Source organism: Arachis stenosperma, chromosome 7, assembly GCF_014773155.1.
Source record: "Arachis stenosperma cultivar V10309 chromosome 7, arast.V10309.gnm1.PFL2, whole genome shotgun sequence".
NCBI lineage: Eukaryota > Viridiplantae > Streptophyta > Magnoliopsida > Fabales > Fabaceae > Arachis > Arachis stenosperma.
The window spans coordinates 90627355-90648961 of NC_080383.1; the positions used below are offsets into that span (position 1 = coordinate 90627355).

The 21607-nt window shown below is 31.9% G+C and overlaps 1 protein-coding gene across 2 annotated transcripts; it reads right to left on the reverse strand.

Moving 5' to 3' along the window:
- Positions 1–94: 94 nt before the first annotated feature.
- Positions 95–4374, reverse strand: LOC130940878 (coatomer subunit beta'-2-like). 2 transcript variants are annotated; one of them, XM_057869152.1, is made up of 13 exons: positions 4309–4374; positions 4021–4041; positions 3794–3855; positions 3454–3508; positions 2913–2949; positions 2480–2805; positions 2259–2390; positions 2004–2152; positions 1534–1602; positions 1215–1365; positions 1057–1122; positions 432–620; positions 95–221 (listed from the first exon to the last, which is right to left on the reverse strand). In XM_057869152.1, exons 1-13 carry the CDS (start codon positions 4309–4311, stop codon positions 201–203), a joined length of 1281 nt encoding a protein of 426 aa, XP_057725135.1. In that variant the 5' UTR covers positions 4312–4374; the 3' UTR covers positions 95–200. The 2 variants fall into 2 exon arrangements, with proteins under 2 accessions (XP_057725135.1, XP_057725136.1); XM_057869153.1 differs by lacking the exon at positions 95–221 and adding an exon at positions 234–263.
- Between the last annotated feature and the right edge of the window lie 17233 nt (positions 4375–21607).

Below are 21607 nucleotides of genomic sequence, written 5' to 3' on the forward strand. Positions count from 1 at the left end.
GAGCAATAACAATAAAAGCAGAAAACTAGATCACCTAGTTAAAAAAGCACTCGCTTTCACATTGACATCAATCCGATAAATTAACCTGCATAATGCCCAATCATAAAAGCAGAGAAAATAATTTGAGCACATCGCCAATAAAGTGCCTCCAAAAATTCGTTCTGCTGAAAATGTTGGTCGGACACTCCTCTTCTCCTGAATTACCCATATTTAGACTCCAACTAAAATTTCCAGATGGCAAATTTAGTTCATGCAGAAGTCAGCTAAAAATAAGAAGATTTAAGTATTTACAACAGCGGAAGCAGCCCATGCAAAAATAACAACGAAAAAAATAAACTAGCCTTCATCCTTTAAGAAATAGCAAGCATCTGTTATTTATCATCACAATTATGATTAAAAAGTAAATAAAGTGTAAAAACAAAAGTGCAAACCTGGAAATTTTTGTTGAAAATTTTGACCCTTGACGTGCTTTCTCTGACAGCATACTCTCCATCAGAAGACCAAACAAATTCGAGAGCTGAACCAAAAGACCCATTTCTCCATGCCAATGCAGTGTATATAATATACTCACCATCTCCACATACAACAACAAATCTCCCATTTGGGTTGTGCTTTAAGTTCTGAGAAAAATTAATCAACAATCAGCCATCACTCAAAACAGAATCAGAATAGATGAACAGTAGTAAGGAATATGAAAAGAAAGCTCACTTCTTTTAATATAAATTGTACAACACAAAAATAGCTTCAACATATTTATATTATACAATTATATCCGTATAGATTAAGTTGTTCAATCGCTCAATTTCAATTTCTAACATTACATAATAAAATCAAGCTTTCTGCATAGAAACACAACAAAATTGCCGGTAGGTTTAGGAAAAATGTGGAAAATACTGCATAATAAATCAGGATTAACATGCCAATATGCTCATTTACAAAATCCCACAAAGAAAGGGTTGTATGATGGGAATTGGGAAAGAGCAGAAACCCTTCAAAAATACAGGAAGCAGAGCAATAAAATAGAACATCATGTGAGGAAGAAGGATATTAACTCACTTGTGGGTTGAGATCACAAGTGCCCAACTCAATAACAGCCAAGGGTAACCTTTCTCCATCATCAACCTAAGAAGCATAGTATTTGCATGTGTCAATAAAATCAAATATTTACAGATTGTAGCATTTTACAAAAATAAGAGTGGAAATTGATCCCATACCTCCACATCTGCTCCTACACTTTTTATATCGACAGTTTGAATTTCATGGTGCTTAGCCCAAATAATTTTTCCACTGTTGTCCATGCTAGCCACGGGTACTTCTCGACCAAGTTTAACCATAATAGTCCCTTCATCATAGCCAATCACAATGCTGCAGAGGAAGACAATTTGGTAATTTAGGTCAAGAAGCAAGAGAAAGATAACATAGCAATACTTGTTATTCAGACAACAGCCACATGCCAATATTCAAATGTGTAAAAAATGACACTCAACTAATTGCTCAAACCCTTCAAAGAAGGCGGAAAGAAAAAACACTCACCGACGTGATCCTTTCATATATCCAATGGCCCAAACCCTTTCAAGACCATAGTTCAATGTGTTCTCAAGCCTGCAAAAGATTTAAGAAGCCCAAAACATTGAATTGAGGAATTAGTGACTTAGTGTATGTCCTAGTTTCAAATATACTTCTAATTAACTTCATTAAAATCTTAAAATGTGAAACATGTAATAAATTAGAGAAAGAGATGCAGAGCAGGAATAACGATGTACAATCTCTCAGTCTCGATCACCATCTACAACTTAAATCACCTCATGCAAAGTGAAAAAAGAATGTGAAGAAGTAACAAGTCAACCATAATTGCATAGTTTATAAGGCCCCATTATGCAAGACCAATATTCAGCCACTGCCAAATTATTCAAGTCCCCATAAGATAGTTATGACAATGGAGAAAAATCAGCCGGAGGAATATGCCAGATAAAACGAGCATAAAGATAAAGCTCACAGGTTACCTATAAGTGGTAGAGTGCCATATTCGTACTGTACCATCCTCAGAACCAGTAATTATTATAGGAAGCTCTGGATGAAAGCACACAGTGGAAACATTGTGCGTGTGACCTTCAAGGGTCTGGACACAACCTTTGGTCTGATAATCCCATACCTATTTCATAGGTTGTATCCAATTTAGTCTTATTCATATATATACACAATTACACATATGGGCAAATAAATCAATGGAGCAACAAGAACAAGAATTGAAAGATAACCTTGGCAGTGTGATCATCAGAGCCAGTGATCAGATAAGGTTTGTCACCACCTGTAAAGTAATCAACACAATTCACACCTTTCTGATGGGCATCCAATGTAAAATTAGGATCAGGGGAGCCAAGATTCCATATCTGGTAAGACGAGATAACAGGAACATCAATGCAGGAGTAGGAGGAAGAAGAAGAGCACAAAATAGCTGGAGACAAGAGAACATGTATACCTTTATGGTGCGATCAAGAGATGCACTAGCAAAGGTGTTTGTGTCTTTAGGATTAAATGTTACTTGCATGACATAATGAGAATGTCCCTCAAATATCTGGGTACAAACCCAGCCTTTTTCCCAATCCCAAAGCTTAATAAGCATATCGTTAGATGATGACAGCACATAAGGAAGTGTAGGATGAACAGCCACACACCGGATGTAATCTGTATGTGCCTCAAATACTTTGACTTTATCCATTGTGTTGTAATTATATACACGAATAAACATATCATCTGCTCCAGCAACAACCCACTGTTTGCGTGCAATAAACTTGGCTGACCTAACTGCAAAATCATATTGTATAAGAGCTCCAAAGTGGCTTCTAAGTAATAAATTGACTTAGAAAAGCACGCTTCCAGGAAAATGCATCATATATAAAATGTTCACTTACCTGGCAACTCAGTAACCTCAAAAGTTTTGGCCATAGTCTGAAATAGCATAAAAGAAATGAGGGTAAATTACACAAGCATTTCTGCAGAAGTTATAATGACCCATCAAATGCAGAAGGCTTGTAAAGAATTTAAATATAAAACTGGAGATTTGAAAGCTACAATCTATTAATGCAAATTAACGAATACCACAGAACACACCAAAGTATATAAAATTATAAATGACCGCTGTGACCACAGCCGCATGATAAAAGACATGTTTAAGAAGGAATAAATGAACTGACAATATAAATAAACTGCAAAAACACAAATTGTGTGTAAAATTCTAAAAACCTGTGAGATTCTTACTAGAAATATAACAATGTGTCAAATAGATAACTGGCAAACAAATAGAGAAATCCAGAAAATTAACAAAGAAAACAAACACAACTTTTAAACTAAAACTACTCTTCTCAATATACAGGTTCCAGGTTATGGTTAAATAAAAGAGGTTGTTATCCTTTCTATGGCATTTTGCTTTCTGGGCAATAAAAAATAGCATACCTGAGATTGGAAGTTCGAGATACAGACAGTTCCAGAGTATAAACTTGCAAGAATCCTACATTGACAAGGTAACATTACGCAATTTGTCAAAACATATAATTATGAAGTATGAACTGTTTACAATCTAACCAATTGCCACAGTAATTAAATAATGCCAAAGTAGCCTCATATAGCAAACATGAAAATCACTATTGGTGACTCAAACTATTGTAGATAGCAGGTGGACTTGAGCATTATCTAAGGTTGGGAGAAAACATCCAGATATTCCTCGTTATAAAATGAACTTCATATCATACACTATTTCAGAACCACGCCAACTTAGCCTGGGATGAGGCATTACCATGGTTCTGTCGGATGTAGATCCACAGATTCTACTCTTTCTGATCTTTGCGCAAGCTTCCTCTGATCGAATATTAGGAAAACATGTTAGATTGAGCAGCTAGAAAGGTAAATATCCACACTGAGCTTGGACTCCGAGAAATATAATCTCACTTAGGAGCTAATCAGAATTTCTCGTGAGCCAAACACGAAATAAACATCGAATCAGAATAACCAACGAAACATTACCTTGATTTCGAGTCTGAGAGGCTGCAAATGCAAGCAACAAGCAACAAATAAACAAAAACGAGTCAATGCACAATTCCACGAAGATCCCATCGAAAATGAAACATAAGAATTAAGTAAGAAAAATTCAGAGCCTCGCATTTTAAGTTAAAGACAGAAAAGCGTTTGAAATTCGTAAGAGCGAACGACAACATTGAGTAAAACATGAAATCAAAGAGTATTCGGTCCAGATCTAAGGTTGCTAGGAATGTTGAGGCTTTTGCGAGAGAACAGATCAAAGAGGAAGCTCACCATTTTTGCAGATTGGAGAGTGAACTAGCGTCGATCCAGATCCCTCGCCGGATACATCAGAATGATAAGCTGAGCCATCTAAGATTGAAATTATAATTTTAAATTAATTTATTAAAATAAATTTAAATTATAATAATTTAATTAATAAATAAATAATATAATGTGCATTGTTTATTTTTTTAATATGGTATTAAGTTTATTAACTTAAATGTAGTTGTTAAATATATAAAAATTATATTTAAATTATAAATTCTTTAAATAAAATTATTCGGTTTAAATATTTAAATTATGATTTCAATTATAAAGGTTTAATTATTTTGTTAATTTTTGTAGTTTTGCGAAATTTTTAATTAAGTTTTTATATTTTTTTTTAATGAAATTTTTACACTAATTTTTTATTTTAGTTAAGTTCCTGCCATAATCAAACAGTTAGATTTAACATAATATTCTGTTCTTAAATTAAAAATTCTTTAACTTTTTTGATTTTCTTTCACTCTTATTTTCTGAAGGAAAAGTATACGTTACCAAGAAAGAGTCTGCCAACTATTACCAACACGTGATAAATTAGGATTAAACTATGATTAACTTAGATGTGGCTTTATTTAGTAGATGAACTTCATGTCCAGCCCAACTCAAGTTGGCAGATTTTGGCAGATAAAAAATTGGTAACGTAGCACTACTGTTTTCTGAAATATCAAAATAACCCTCCCACTCCCAAGGTTAGCATCCCCCAAGTGACCTTTGGTCCTGCCATGGCAAAACTAGCGGAGCATTTCTTTGAACGAGGAAGCTCATCTACGGCGGCGGCGGCGGCGCCAGCCACCTCGGTCTTGTCGGCTTCTTTGGCGTCCAAAGACTCCGGCGAGGCCATGACCACCTCTTCACTGGCGTCGAAGTCATTGTGCGTTGAAACTCCAACGGGACGCGACGTTTTCACGATGAGAGAGATTGGTGTCAAGAGCACCGTCGGAATCTCTAGGAAGGCGGTGAAACCGCTGGTGAAGTCTGGCCGCAGTCATCGGATTCCATTCCCCACCAGAAGCTTTGAATTCATTTTCTCAGGTGAGGGCTCGCTGGAGAGGTCGCCGTTTCCGGCGGAGTTCGCCGCGGAGGTCAGCCGCACGCTAAAACCAAAAGGGTTCGCGGTGTTCCATTTGGTAAACCCTAATGACACTTACAGCTTCAATTCGTTCCTTGATTTGTTTGATTCTTGCTTCGTATTAGGGAAATCGCGTTATATCAAAGGGTTTGATTCTTCAATGCCTCAAATACGGGAAATTGTTTTGAAGAAAGAGTGTGATGATGTTGATGCTGTTCATAAATTAGTAAAAGTTGATTATTTTGGGGGTGGTGAAGATGATTCAAGTGACAAGTGTTCTGTTCTAGAGTATAAGCATGATTTAGTTAAAAATGCTGAGCCTTTGAAGAGGAATTTGAAGAAAACATATGATCAATGCTTGCAGCTCTTTAATTCTCTCAAACAAAGTGGAGTTCTTGTTCATCAATAGTGGTAATTACCTGATAGAAAAACCATATATTTTTTCTGTAACATTCTTGTCTTTCCTTTAACCTGTTTACAATTTTCATCTTCAGAGTTGATTTTACTTTAAAATCCCAGCCAATCGAGATGATTGTGTTCCAAATTTATTCCCATATAACAATTTCAATTGAAACTGAATTAATTTCCTTAAGTCATCGAAACTTTGTTGGATAAATCTCCTTTACCCCGTATAGATACATATAGATATAAATAGTTGGATATTGTAATCTTAGTTTTATCTCATAAGAGAATTTGATTCTTCTTTGTTAGTACTAAAAATTTCACTTCTTTGTTAACTCTTGACACTATAAGTCAATGTACATTAAAAATATTAACCATGCTGTTGAACCCAGATATTTTCATTTCAGTAATCTGGAGACAAACATGATGAATGGCTATCCAAGATTTCTTTTATTTATCATTCTGGGTTTGTAGTTTTGTACCAAGTTAATTAATTTCTTGATCCTTATATTGTTCATGATTTAAAGGTTCAATTTGTATATAAATAAGTAAAAAGAATGATAGTGACAAAGTAAAAGAGATTATAGGAATATTTTTCATGTTTTAGAATCATTGAATAGGAATATTTTTTATTGAATATTTATAATTTCACCAAATTTTCAATTAAGTTCCTATATTTTTTTCTTTTCAACTAGGTCCTTAAGGGTATAAAAGTAATTTCATAATTGACTAATATTTTTTTGACGTTTAACGTTAATAGGGACTAAATTGAAAAAAAAATTAATGTATAAAAGACTCAATTAAAAGGAAAAAAAGTATAGGGACCTAATTGAAAATTTTGCGAAACTACAGGGACCAACAGAATAATTAAACCTAAATCTCTTAACTTAAATGTAGCTATTAAATATATAAAAATTATGTTTAAATTATAAATTCTTTAAATAAAATTATCCGGTTTAAAATATTTAAATTATGATTTCAATTATAAATTACAATTATGATTTAAAAAATTTTTTCTGATATGATATTATATTTTTTTCGCCACTTCACTATTAATATACTAATATTACAAGTCTAAATTACAGTATCTTACTAAATCTTGATTGAAAAAAATATAATTACGTGTTTCTATCATTCAATTTATTTATTACACCATGTACTAACATTAATGGTATTTTTTAAAAAAATATATTGATAAAAATAGATATAATATGATTATAAATAAAATATATAAATAAATGCTAAATCAATATGCTTATTACCAATGCTTTTGTTAAATTTTGTAAATTAGAGAATAATTATGTATTCGGTTGTTTGGTGATCACATAGATAATCAAGTAATTAGATTATAAATTGATCCCACAGCGTTCGTCTTATTTTTTCCTCATTTTTTAATGAAAGCGAGAATTAAAATAAATAAGTAGTAATACATAAAAAAAATTTTGTACCACAACACATAATTATTACCAAAAGATATTTTTTATATTAAAATATTAAAATTTTACATATTATAAATTATGAAGATCAATCACAATGTATTAGTCATTTCTCTCTATTTTTGACCATGATATAAATTTTTCTTTTCCAGTCAAGAGTCTAATAACATCTAATTGAACAAACAAATTGAATTAAAAGTATCAAATAATAATATAAAAAATTATAACTTTGTATGTGTATAAAATAAAGAAAATTTACTCATTTATTTTATGTTAAACGATAAAACTAACAGTAGTATATTAATAAAAGGATATACCTTTAAAAAAATCATAATACAATTTCAAATATTTTTATAAATATACTGTTAAAATTTTTGTTTTCAATATAATGATGCTATTATACAATTTCTTGACGAAACTTAAAATTAAAAGGAAAACAGTTTTGTGTGGGTTAATATAAATTAACTACGTACCAAATAAGTAAAATTGTTCATTTGTTTGTTTCAGTATATCAGCATGGGTAAACGAATTAAAATGATTATCCGGAATTTTACAATCATCGGCCATATGTACTATACATGACTCATTCTAAAAAGATATTTTGCACGTGTGTTTAGTCCGAAGATATATTCCACTTGATTCCTCAATCTCAAAATTTGAGAAAAAATAGATCTTCCTTTCTACCAATTCATTTACAAACATTTTTATCAAATAATTCTTGATTGAATAATGAATTTTATCGTACTGCAAAATAAATTAAATATAAAAGCTATTAGCATCTACAGAGTAATTAAAAAAAATTGTCTTTGACATGTAGAATAGTGTACTTAGTATAAAATTAACTTAAAATACGAATTACAAAGATTTATAAGAATTTAATTTTGATGCACTAACAGTATAAAATAGTTTTACACGTGCATCCAATTACGTAATGACATACATTAAAAATAACTATTTTTCACATTGACCGCGTGAATGGTCATCCAAAAGAACGGATGTAATTGTACGATTGTGTAAAACGCTTTACGCTGTCAGTGTGCATTAAAATTAAACTCTATTTATAAACTAAGCTTGGAAACAATTGCTCAATCAAAGAAAAATAACAAATTAGAAAAAAAATGTTTTGGCTCTTAGATTTAGACTCACGAATCGCAAAAGAAACGCTATATTTAGCCTTTAGCAGTACAAAAATAATTATAAAAATTAATTATTAATATCAATATCAATTTACCACTATTAATGTTAGTATCATATTTATGGCAATTAAAATTATAAATTTATGTTTATTTTTTTATTTTTAATTATTGATATCTTAATCTTTTTGAAAATATTTACTTTTTTAAAATATAACGTGTGTGCTGTTTAGACTTTTTCTATTATTATTATTATTATTATTATTATTTTTTTTATATCAATATCAATTTATCATCATTAATGTATGTATTAATTTACCACTAATTATGCATGATTAAAAATAATAATTAAAAAATAATAATTAAAAAATATTAATGATTGATAATTAGTATCAATTTGTATTATATCAACTTGCATAATGATTTAGAATTAGAATTATATAAATTAATATAATAATTAGAATGATTAAAGATATGTAATTATTGACAATTAGCATAATAATATATTAAATATTAATTTTTATATAATTATAAAAAAATATTTTCTTAAAATAGATTGAGAAGAGAGTAAATATAACTAAATATATTATTGAAAGTAGTGCTTTTATTTTAAAGAAAAGAAATTCATGAGAAATTGATATTTCATCTCCAATATTTCTAAAAATACACTAATATACCAATTACACTAATAATTAAAAAAATTGTGGAGACTTATTAATAATTAATATCTAAAATAAGTAAATTAAACAATAATAATTGAAAAGAAATATTTATAAATTAAATAACAATAATTGAAAAGAAATATTTAACAAATGTGAGAAATAAAAATAAAAGAAATTGGTAAATAATAAATATAAATATATTAAATAATGTATTAAATATTTATTTAATATCATTATAATAAAAATATTTTTCTAAGTTATTATAATTATGTATTATTCATTAAATACTAATTATAATATTATAATATAATTATAATAAAAATATTTTTTAAAATAAATTTATTTAGAGAAATATAAATTACTTATTAATAACGGCGAAAGCTAGTGCACTCCAGATAAAGTAGGGAGTGCAACACTCCTTAAAAGTTAACCTATTATCAAAAGTTATCAGGTAAATTTAATTTATTTATTATTGTTATTTTTTTTGTCATGGGCTGAACAAACAAACCAGCACTAACAAAAAGACTAATTCCTCTGTTACTCACTGTTTTGTTTGTTGGCAGGTGCTTCCACTATCGTTTTAGCTAGCTATAAATTTTGACGCTCTTGAACCCACCCTATTCCACTTCTACCATAAATGACCATCAAAGTCCGAAAAATTGTTGCCATAGAAAAGAAAGACGCATGTCTGTCGCCACTGCTGGTTAGCTAACTCCAAACGCAAAATGAATTCTGTAGAAGAACCCCGGTTTTCATGAAGGCGCATGATTCTCAGATGATGACGCAGTCAAAGCACAATATGCATGACAGTTACAATAAGTCCATTATCTTTTATTTCAAATTAACCTCAACGTGTACGTAATAGAATGAAAAATTAAAATACAATTATATTTAAACAATTATTTGTATTATTTTTTTATTAATTTATTCAAAAAATAATTAAATTCTGAAGCTAATTGGTATAAAATATTACAGATATAAAACTAAGAAAAATTTTTATTTGTATAAAAATGAGCCTAATAAATAATGATTCTATTTAATATATAATTAAGAGTATTTTTTTCTTTGTCAACGAATTATAGTTCAAATGACATAATCTCTTTATATTCACCTAAGAATTGGTAAAAAAAATACTTCTTTCCTTTATTAACTTTTTTAAACATTAATTATTTAGTTTACATGCAATATAAAAATAAATGAATATAATATTTATTGAGCAGAAGCAATTACACAAAAAAATTTTGTTGTCATAGTATTTGAACGAGAAAAAAGAAAATGTTATTTTAAAAAAATAATAATATACTTTTAATAATATTCTTAATACAAAATAATAAATTTTAAATATTTTTTTAAATAATATATATTAACTAAAATAATATAATTATCCCAAATAATATATTATAAATATAGTAAAATAACATATTTCAATAAAAAAATTGTTAATAAAAAATTATATAAATATTTTTTTTACATGAACTTTTGTTTCGCACAAAATAAAATTATTATATGTTTGTTTGTTTTTTACGTTGTATAAATATTTTTTTAATTAAATTTATATAGTACTAAATCTTTTATCATTCTGTTCATGTTTAATGTTTTAATTTTGTTTCACACAAAATAAAATTATATATATATAATACAAAATTTTTTAAAATTTGTATTTATATTTAATATTATAATTTTATTTCACATAAAACAAAATTTATTTAAATTTTAATATTATATATATATATATATAACACAAAAATTTTTTTATCATTGTGTTTATATTTAATATATATTTAATATTACTTTTTTTAAGATTCTAATATATCTTTTTTTTTAGATTTAGTACATGAATTTTTAACTTATTTTTTATGTATTATTTATTTTAATTCTAAAGTTTAATAATTTTTTTTTACAGATATATTGTTTTTAATATTTATATACTAATTTTTTATTTTGAACTTCATTTCAATATCTGAGACTTGCCAAAAAATTTTAAAATTTGTAAAAAAAATAATTAACCTGATTAACAGGTTACCTTTTTAAATCCAGACCATTCAAATAAAATATAATAAATGAAGAGTTTAGATTTAACGAATTCACAAGGTGTGCAGCACTCCATACTTAGCAAGGAGAGTTTAAGGATGAGCCATTAATAACTGGTGCCATTATCATATAATTATTATATTATATTATATTATATTATATTATATTATATTATTATTATTATTATTATTATTATTATTAAAATTATTAAAAATATTTTTAATTGACAATTGATAAGTAGTTTAATAATGCATTAAATATTGATTTTATATAACTATAATAAAAATATTTTCCTAAATTAGTATAATTATGCATTATTATTTAAATACTAATTATAATATAATTATAATAAAGATTTTTTTAAAATAAATTTAGAAGAGAAAATAGTGCATTCGTTAATACGGAAAAATAAATTCATAAAGAATTGACATCTCACTTCCATTAGTTAGAAGAAAACCCAATTTTAGTATATTACAATTGTAATAGCCCGTACCATGCACGTGATAAGATTGAAATTATAATTTTAAATTTTTTGTTAAGATTAATTTGAATTATAATAATTTGATTAATAAAAATGTAACATATTATATATTATTTGTTTTTTCTTAATCTAGTATTAAATGTATTAATTCTAAAACAGTTATTAATTAGTTTTAGTAATTTAATTTTTTCAATAAATCAAATATATATACTCAATGTGACCATAAATAACCTAGTAATACTTAGACCCACCAACAAATTTTTATATGTTGTTTTACTGTCAAGTAAGAACATATCAAAATCAGTTCAAAATAAATAATAAATTATTAAAGAATTCCAATGCATAAAATTTTCTAATAAACAATAAATAATTTAAACCCACTAAAAAATAACTCAACACTTTTCTTTGATACTTGCAAAACATATACCTGAAATAATATTATATCAATGTTAGTATACAGTTTTACAATCATCGACCATATTTACTATACGTGACTCCTTCTTAAAAGTTATTCTACATACGTGTGCAGTCAAAAGATAAATTACTGGACTTTATTTTATTTTTCTAAATTACTATAATTATACATTATTCATTAAATACTACTTGTAATATAATTGTAATATTGTAATATAATTATAATAAAGATATTTTTCTAAAATAAATTTAGAAGAGAGAATAGTGCTTTCATTTTGGAGGGAAAATAAATTCATGAGAAATTGACACTTCACTTTGTTTAGTTGATAATGTATTAAATATTGATTTTATATAATTATAATAAAGATATTTTTCTAAATTAGTATAATCATGCATTATTCGTTAAATGTTAATTATAATATAATTATAATAAAGTTATTTTTCTAAAATAAATTTAGAAGAGAAAATAGTGATTTCATTTTAGAGGAAAAATGAATTCATGAGGAATTGACACCTCACTTTTATTAGTTGGAGGAAAAATCCAGTTTTAGTATATTTTTCGTTATTATATATTTTTCTCTAGTCATATATTCACTGTTTTCTTTCCTTCGTTTCAGCATTTTGAACCTGGGTTTAACTTATCGTAGTTCTCACTTCTCAGTCATTCTATTAAATGTAGTTGATAACTATTGAAATTCTTTGATTAACATAGGAGAAAAATATATTATTATATGATAGAATTAATATGAGTATATTTTGTTATTAAATACACAAAGTTAATGTAAAATAAAATTACACATAAAAAAGCAAAGAAAATAAAATTAAAATAGCAAAAACGATAAAAAAATTATTTTTACAATTTTATTTTGTCATTTTTATGTATAGTATATTAGAAAATAATAAACTTTTGACTAAATTAATTTTGTATTTATTGTTGTATTCAAATTAAATAAGTAATAAATTATATTATTTTAATTTATTCCTTAAATTTATATATCATAAAAATCAAATCATTATACATAATTTTAAATTGTGTGATACTTAAATATCTAATCAAATCAATTAGTTGATATAATTAATGCATCATAATGAATTGTATTTAATGAGTTAAACAAAATAAATTAAGAAACACTCTCAGAAACATGCTACGTTGACTCTATCATTAAATGTAAAAAATCGATTTTTATATAATAGAATCGATAATATAATAGACGGCGAGAAAGAGAAAGATAAACATTTTAGATCCTAGGTTGTTTCATTTGGATGTTGTAATGTGGGTATCACATTATTTTACTTATTCTACCCTATAGACCTATTTACAACTTTATTTCAGTAACAATAGAATTTCACTACCTTTTAGTAATAAATTAAAATCCAAAATAAAACTGAAAAAAGTAAAAAATATAAAATTATTGATTGAAATTTTATTTTATTTTTTGTTATTATAACAAGTATTTTTATTTAATATACCAACACCATACAAAATTAATCGTAAAAAAAGTATAAAATATAAATAAATATACTGAATTAAGAGATAAAATTATATTTGTTATCTCATTTTTACTTTTAGCAGCACAATAGAATGTCATGTACTCAACATAATTTAAGATGCAAATTATAATTAATTATACTTTTTATTTTAAAATATTTAAAATTAATCTTAATATAAATAAAAATAATTTAATATATTAAATAAATTAATAGAATAATATAAGTTAACTATTTTTTTGATTAATTTTGTTGTTTTTTTTCTGACTACCTTTAAAATTATGACTTTTTTTTTAATTTGACTATACAATAAAATTAGAGTTGTTGGTCTTCGCCATTAAAAAAAATAATACTATACAATTATATTTGTACATATAACATGTTCCTAAATTTTTATATGCAAAACTTAAGATTCTGTATTTTTTTGTTTATGCCATAAATAAGTATTATTTACAATGATTCATATTGATTTAAAAGTTTAAAAACTTTTGTACGTATTAATTTTATATTTAATATTAAAACATAAAAATTTACTATGTTATTTTACTATTAATGTATGTAGTATTACATTATAAAATAACATAGTAAAATAATCATTTTAATTTTTATGATAATCATTTTATAATCTCTTGTCGGATCTCCGGATATTCGCTCTTTTTGAGCTTGAAGGGGACCTCGTGGATCACCTTCTTCTTGGTCACAACTTCATAGAAGTGGTCTTGATGGACCTTTGAGATGAATCTCTCCATCTCCCATGACTTGGAGGTGGAAGCAATTGCCTTCCCTTTCCTATTTCTAGAGGTTTCTCCGGCCTTAGGTGCCATTAATGGTTATGAAAAAAATAAAAAGCAACGCTTTTTTTACACCAAACTTAAAAGGTTTGCTCGTGCTTGAGCAAAAGAAGAAAGAAACGAGTAGAAGAAGAAGAAATGGAGGAGATGGAGGTGGAGGAGTGGTTCAGCCAAGGGGGATTTGGAGTGTTTGTGATGTGTGAAAATGAAGGAGTAAGGAGGGGTATATATAGGGTAAGGGGGAGAGGGAATCCATGTGATAGAGGTTGGGTTTGGGAGGGAAATGGTTTGAATTTGAGTGAGTGAGGGTAGGTAGAGATCCTGTGGGGTCCACAGATCCTGAGGTGTCAAGGATATCTCATCCCTGCACCTTTCTGGCATTCAAACGCCCTCTGTGTGGCATTTTTGCGTTAAACGCCAGTCTGCTACCCTTTTCTGGTGTTAAACGCCAGTCTGACTGCCAGTTCTGGCGTTTAACGCCCAGAATGCTACCAAATTGGGCGTTAAACGCCCATTCTGCTACCCTTACTGGCGTTTAACGCTAGCCAGACACCAGACATCCATTTTTGGCGTTAAACACCAGTTTGGCTGCCAGTTCTGGCGTTTAATGCTTAGAATAATGCTAGACTAGGCGTTAAACGCCCAATTTGCTAGCCTTACTGGCGTTTAAACGCCAGTAAGCTCGTCCTCCAGGATGTGCTATTTTTTATGCTGTTTTTTTTATTTTGCTTTAATTTTGCAATTGTTTTTGTGACTTCACATGATCATCAACCTAAAGAAAACATAAACTAACAATGGAAATTGAAATGGAAACTTTTCTGGGTTACTTTTCTTCCCTTTTTCTTTCAGGATGGCCACCCAGAGGGAAACCGGAAGACGTTTGCATGGAGAGACAAGACAAGTCCATCTGCACAATCTTTGGAGAGAAGCATCAGTTGGAACAACCCGTCCACCTGCACATCTTAGCATGCACTAAGGACGGTGCAATCTTTAAGTGTGGGGAGGTCGATACCAATCTCCATGGGTTAGTTACTCTTCTATCTCAACACCAATGGTTTATTTTTCTTGTTAGTTGTTGCATCTGCATATTTGATTGCATATTTATTTGATTTTGTGCATTTAGCCACTACTTGGTTGAAGTAATATTTTCTTTTTCAAGAAATTTTTATAGTATTTCACTAATTTAGATTGAAAAATTTGTGTTAAACTTGTTCTGAAGTTGTATTTGGAACATGGTTTTTAAGCCAAAGAAAACACAACCTGTGAGATTTTGAGCTTATTTACATGGTTACATTATTTAACCATAAATATTTTATTCTTGTGTGTTTTCTTCTCTATAATTGCAATCTTTACTTTGTTTTAGTCTATATGTCAATTGTTTAGTATATTTACATTCTTGCATATGATTGAGGCCATATTTGATTATTAACTCACTTATCCCAAATAAAGCCTACCCTTTTATGTCATCCTTGTTAGCCCCCCTTGAGTTTTTTTAATCCCCTCTTGTTTTATAAACCACATTACTAGCTTTAAGCAGAAAAATAAATTTAAAATCCCAAGTTGAATCCTTGGTTAACTTAAGATAAAAATTGTGTAATTGTTTAAGTGTGGGAACCTATTGGGAACATGGATGATAAAAACAAAGGGTGGGAAGTTGAAAAGAATGAAATAATTCAAAATAAAATTTTTGGAAATCATGCTCATGTGTGTGAAATCAAAATAATTGAATTACCATGTGCATTAAAAAAATATATATATTTGAATAAAGGGGATACAAAAGAATTCCCCAAATGCAAAATAAAGCAATGCACATGGGACAAAATTAAAACTAATGCATGAGCATGTAACATCAAAAGTGGGAAAAATATGGGAGAATAGGTAAAGAAGCTTTACTTTACAAAGTATGTATGTTAGGCGAGATCTTAGACTAATCAAGGATTCACTTAATTAGCTCACTTAGCCTTATATACATATCCCTACCTTTACCTCAGCCCCATTACAACCCTGAAAAGACCTTATGATGTTTGCATTAGTATACTAAATATTTGTTGATTGGTTAGATGAAGAACAAAGTTTTAGAAAGCATGATTAGAGAAGAGTAGAGAGATTGACCCTAGACACTTGAGAGATTTGAGCGCATATACACTACCAGTGAGGGTTCAATGCTTGATTATATGTTCCTGCTTTCATGAGCTATCTTCTTACAAGTTTACTTGTTTTCACTGTATGATTTGAATTAGTGAAATCTGATTTATGTTTGTCTTGGAGAACTTATTTATTTTTAACCAAGTAGGTAGAAACATTTTGCATTTAGTTGCATTCATAGGTTGCATCTCATACATTCTATCATTCCTCTTCATCTTTTTATAGTTTCTCTTGAGCTTAGCATGAGGACATGCTATTGTTTAAGTGTGGGGAGGTTGATAAACCACTATTTTATGGTTTATCTTATGCTCAATTGAGTGGTTTTTATCAACTCTTTACCCACTTATTCATACTATTTGCATGAGTTTACGTTTTCCTTCCGAATTTTGTGCTATGATTGAAAACATGCTTCTTTGATCTTATATTTGTTAATATTAATCCTCTTTTATTACCATTAGATGTCGTGATATGTGTGTTTAAGTGATTTCAGGGATTACAGGGCATGAATGGCTCAGAGGATGGAAAGGAAGCATGCAAAAGTGGAAGGAATACAAGAAGTTGAAGAAATTGCTAAGCTGTCCAGCTTGACCTCTTCGCACTCAAACGACCATAACTTGAGCTACAGAGGTCCAAATGAAATGGTTTCAGTTGCGTTAGAAAGCTAACATCTGGGGCTTCACAACAATATATAATTTGCCATAGCTGCCTCGACGCCAGGCGACGCGAACACGTAGATCACGCGGCCGCGTGACCTGGCAGGAACACAACCCACGCTAACGCGTGGACGACGCCTCCGCGTCACTCTTCTGCGACCTGTACGGACCAGAAAGCGCTAGGAGTGATTTCTGGGCTGTTTTTGACCCAGTTTTTAGCCCAGAACACACAGATTAGAGGCTATAAAGTGGGGGAATGCATCCATTCATAATCATACTCTTATAATTCACAATTTTAGATCTTAGATGTAGGTTTTAGAGAGAGAGGTTCTTTCCTCTCTCTTAGGATTTAGGTAGAATTTTTAGAAATTAGGATTTAATTCGACTCTTCATCAGGTTCAATATTTCCTTTACTTTACATTTATCTCTTATTTTAGATACTATGCTTTTATTGGTATTTGATTTATGTTGCCCAATTGGCTTATGAACTTTTCATGTTAGGATTATATATTATTGAGATGTTTTTAGATTTATGATTTCAATTTCTTATCCTTTTGGTCTTGGTTAAGAAATCAGTAACTCAGGAGTTATCTTAGCTTAACATAATTGATAACTGTTATCTTTGCTAATTGAACTGAACTTCAATAATCCCAACCTTTTCTTAGGAAATAAATAGGATTCGAATGTCAAACTAATTAGTCCCTTGACTTTTCTTTGCTTTAGCAAAGGTTAACTAAGTGGAATTAAAATTCAACTTTCATTATTATTGATAAGAATAACTAAGTCTGGACTTCCAATTTCTTGTACCTTGCCAAAGGTTTATTTTACAGTTATTATTATTTTATTTTACTTGTCATTCAACTAACCTTTTACCTTAATCCAAAACCCCAAACATACTTTTGCATAACCAATAATAAGAACATACCTCCCTGCAATTCCTTGAGAAGACGACCCGAGGTTTAAATACTCGGTTATCAATTTTAAAGGGGTTTGTTACTTGTGACAACCAAAACGTTTGCACGAAGGGATTTCTGTTGGTTTAGAATCTATATCTACAACGCAACTATTTTTATAAAATTTTTTACTAGCAAAAATCCTAACGTCAACGACGCGCACGCGTGCCTAGCGCAGAAGATAAGTGACGCGTACGCATGACAAATAATTTAGGCAAATGACACGCACGCGTGGACGTCGCGCACGCGTGACAGAGACACGTGTTGTACGTATCAGAAATTGCTGCTGGGCTGTTTCTGGCCCACTTTTCAGCCCAGAAAACACAAATTAGAGGCTGCACAGTGGGGGAATCATTCATTCAGAGAACTCATTATTCATCATTTTAGGTTTTAGATGCAGTTTTTAGAGAGAGAGGCTCTCTCCTCTCTCTTAGGTTTTAGAATTTAGGAATTATCTTAGTTTTAGGTTTATTTCTTCCTAATTTCAGGTTCAATGTTCCTTTAATTTAGTTTCTCTTCTACTTTTATTTATTCTATTACTTTAATTTATGAATTCTCATGTTAGATTTGATTTCTCTTATTAATGTAATTTGAGGTATTTCATGTTTATTGTTTGTTTCTCCATTTGCTGTTATTGAATCTCTTGGCTTTGGTTGAGTAATTGGTGACACTTGAGTTATCAAACTCCTTTGTTGATGGATAATTGTTATGTTTGCTAGTTGATTTGAATTCCACTAACTCTAGTCCTTCCTCAGGATTTGACTAGGACCTGGGAAATCAAATTAGTTTATCCACTTGACATGCCTTCATAGTTAGAGGTTGGCCAAGTGGGAGCAATGAATAATTTTCATCATAATTGATAAGGATAACTAGGATAGGACATTCAGTTCTCATATCTTCCCCAAGAGCTTTTCTAGTTATTAGTTTATTCCTCTTGCCATTTAGTATTCTTGCTTCTTATCTTAAAAACCCCAAAAATATACCTTTACGTAACCGATAACAAGAACACTTTCCTGCAATTTCTTGAGAGACGACCCGAGGTTTAAATACTTTGGTTATTAGTTTTATTAGGGGTTTGTTACTTATGACAAACAATCTTTTGTACGAAGGGATTCTTGTTGGTTTAGAAGCTATACTTTCAACGAGAATTTATTTGTAAAATTCTAGACCACGCAAGAATCTGTTCGTCAATAACGTTGTAGGCCGTGGAGTCTCGTAGAACCACGAACTCAGCCATTACCGACCTTTTTCCCTGTCCTAGTCCTACGGATACCGGTAGGGAAATTATCCCGTTGGGCTTAATAAAGTGGTCACCCAAACCTAATACACTGTGCTGGTGAGTCCTTAAATCGGCATCCCAGAGACCCAAGGCATCGAACACGTTGCGGAACATCATATTTGAGTCGGCCCCGGTGTCTACAAGGATCCGCTTGATCAGGCCGGTTCCCACTCTGGCCGTGATGACCATGGGAGGGTTTTCCGCGACCTCAGCGAACCATTGGTCCTCCGGACCGAATGATATGGACGGAACCCTCTTGGAGCTTCGCGCGGGGGATGAGGAAACCGCCAGGACTTTGGCGTCCTTCTTGTGCGCCGACCTTGACCTTGGAGCTGCGTCTCTTGCTGTTACCACGTTTACTATGGTAAGATCGTTCTCGTTGTCCTCTGGCTCTTGATGTCATTTCACCGCGCAGGTCTTGTCCTCTCCCTCGCGGTTGCGATCTCGTCTCCTCGGTTCCCTGATGAGGTGGGAGAATTCAGCTAGCTTTCCATCCCGGATCGCTTGCTCCAGCGCGTCCTTCAGGTTGAAACAATCCTGTGTTTTGTGTCCATAGCCCTTATGATAATCACAATAGAGGTTCTTGTTCCCACCGGTTCTGTCCTTTAGAGGTCGGGGCTTCGACAGAATTCCCTTCTCAGCTATTTGCTGATAAACTTCTATGATGGGGACGATGAGGGGGGTGTAGTTGGTGAATTTCCTGACTCTGGGAATCGGCTTGAATGTTTTGGTCGGCCCGCCGTCTTTGGCGTGCTCCTTCAGCCTTTCCCTACCACTGTGCTGCCGAGGTTGATTGTAGGCGGGAAGCCGCTTGTTGGCTGCTACGACTTGACTGACTTCTTCATCGTTGATATATTTTCTAGCCACGCTTTGGATCTCTTGCATCGTCCACACCGGCTTCGTGGTGTGATTCTTTCTGAAATTCTCATTCAGAAGTCCATTCATCAAACACAGACTGGCCACCAGTTAGGCCGTCAATCTCCAAACACTCATCGTTGAACCGGTCCAAATATTTTCTGGTAGGCTCGCCGGGCCTTTGTGTCTCCCCGAGTAGGTTGATCGGGTGTTTCGTCTTTGCAATTTGGGTAGTGAATTGGGCCAAGAAAGCACGGCTAATGTCTGAAAACCTGGCAACAGAGCCTTGCGGGAGGCTGTTAAACCACCGTATTGTAGGTCCTGTCAGAGTGACTGGGAAAGCACGATATCTCACCTCGTCGCCTACCCCCTCCAAGTTCATTCTGGCCTCGAAGGCCGTTAGATGCTCCTGTGGGTCTTGGGTTCTATCGTACCTCATGTCCGTCGACTTATCAAAGTGCTTTGGTAGCCGGACCTCGAGGACGGAATGATGAAACGGGGACGCGCCCATGATCACGGGTCGTCGTGTTCTCCTCGGCCTTTCTCTTTCGGGCTCCCGATCTCGCTCAGTGACTCGTCTACCTTCAGGCCGGGTGTATATCACGGGGTCACGCCGTCTTATTGGCTGCTCCCGGTCCCCCCGGATGCTTTCGGATTCAGATCGTGGGCTGGGTGCGTCGGGAGCGACTTCTCTGAGGAGTTCTTCCCCGTCTCTCGGGAGATCGTAAGTAGTTTGGTTCTGGAGTTTGTGGATAATGTCCGTGATCTGCCAGCTGGCGTTCCAGGTTCTGTACCCTATGACGCAGTTCCTGCATTATTCTGGTACTATCGCTGCTTGTTCCCCCAAAGGGGCGTCTCTCTTGGGATCGTGAGGACAGCTCGGGTCGTCACAGAGGGGACCTCGTGCGCTCCCAAGAGGAAGCCACGAAGGCTGGCCCCCTGGGTTCGGCCCCACCGTCTGGCTTTACAGGACCCAGTATGAAGTTCATTTAGGCGGGTTCCCACAGACGGAACTAATGTCTGGTAAGACGGTTTACCGGACGGTTTGAGTTGTGTGGGTGCGAAGATGGATCCCTGCCCGGATCCTGATCCTGAGAGTAGATAGCGTGAACTGCCGACCTCCCGAGTTCTCGATGTGTTGAGGGGGGTGTCACCTGCAAAGACACTCCGACGTCCAAGTCAGTGTGGTGTACAGGTGGTAAAGGAGAAAAGTTGTGATGATATACCTTGGGAGAGGGATAGGACCTCCCCTTATATACCTTGTCAGTGGGGCGGGCCCCGCAAGGGAAGGCCGCCTTCCAGGAAGCTTCGCTTCCTACAGCTGTCAAGCAGCTGGCAGCAAGGACGCGTGTTCGAGCTGGAGACCGGGCGATTCATAAGCACCGATCCAACCGTGTAGGCCGGTTAGTTGCGGGTCGTGCAGTAACTCTGCTCAGCTGGGATGGGCCGTAACATAATACATTATAACATAAAATTT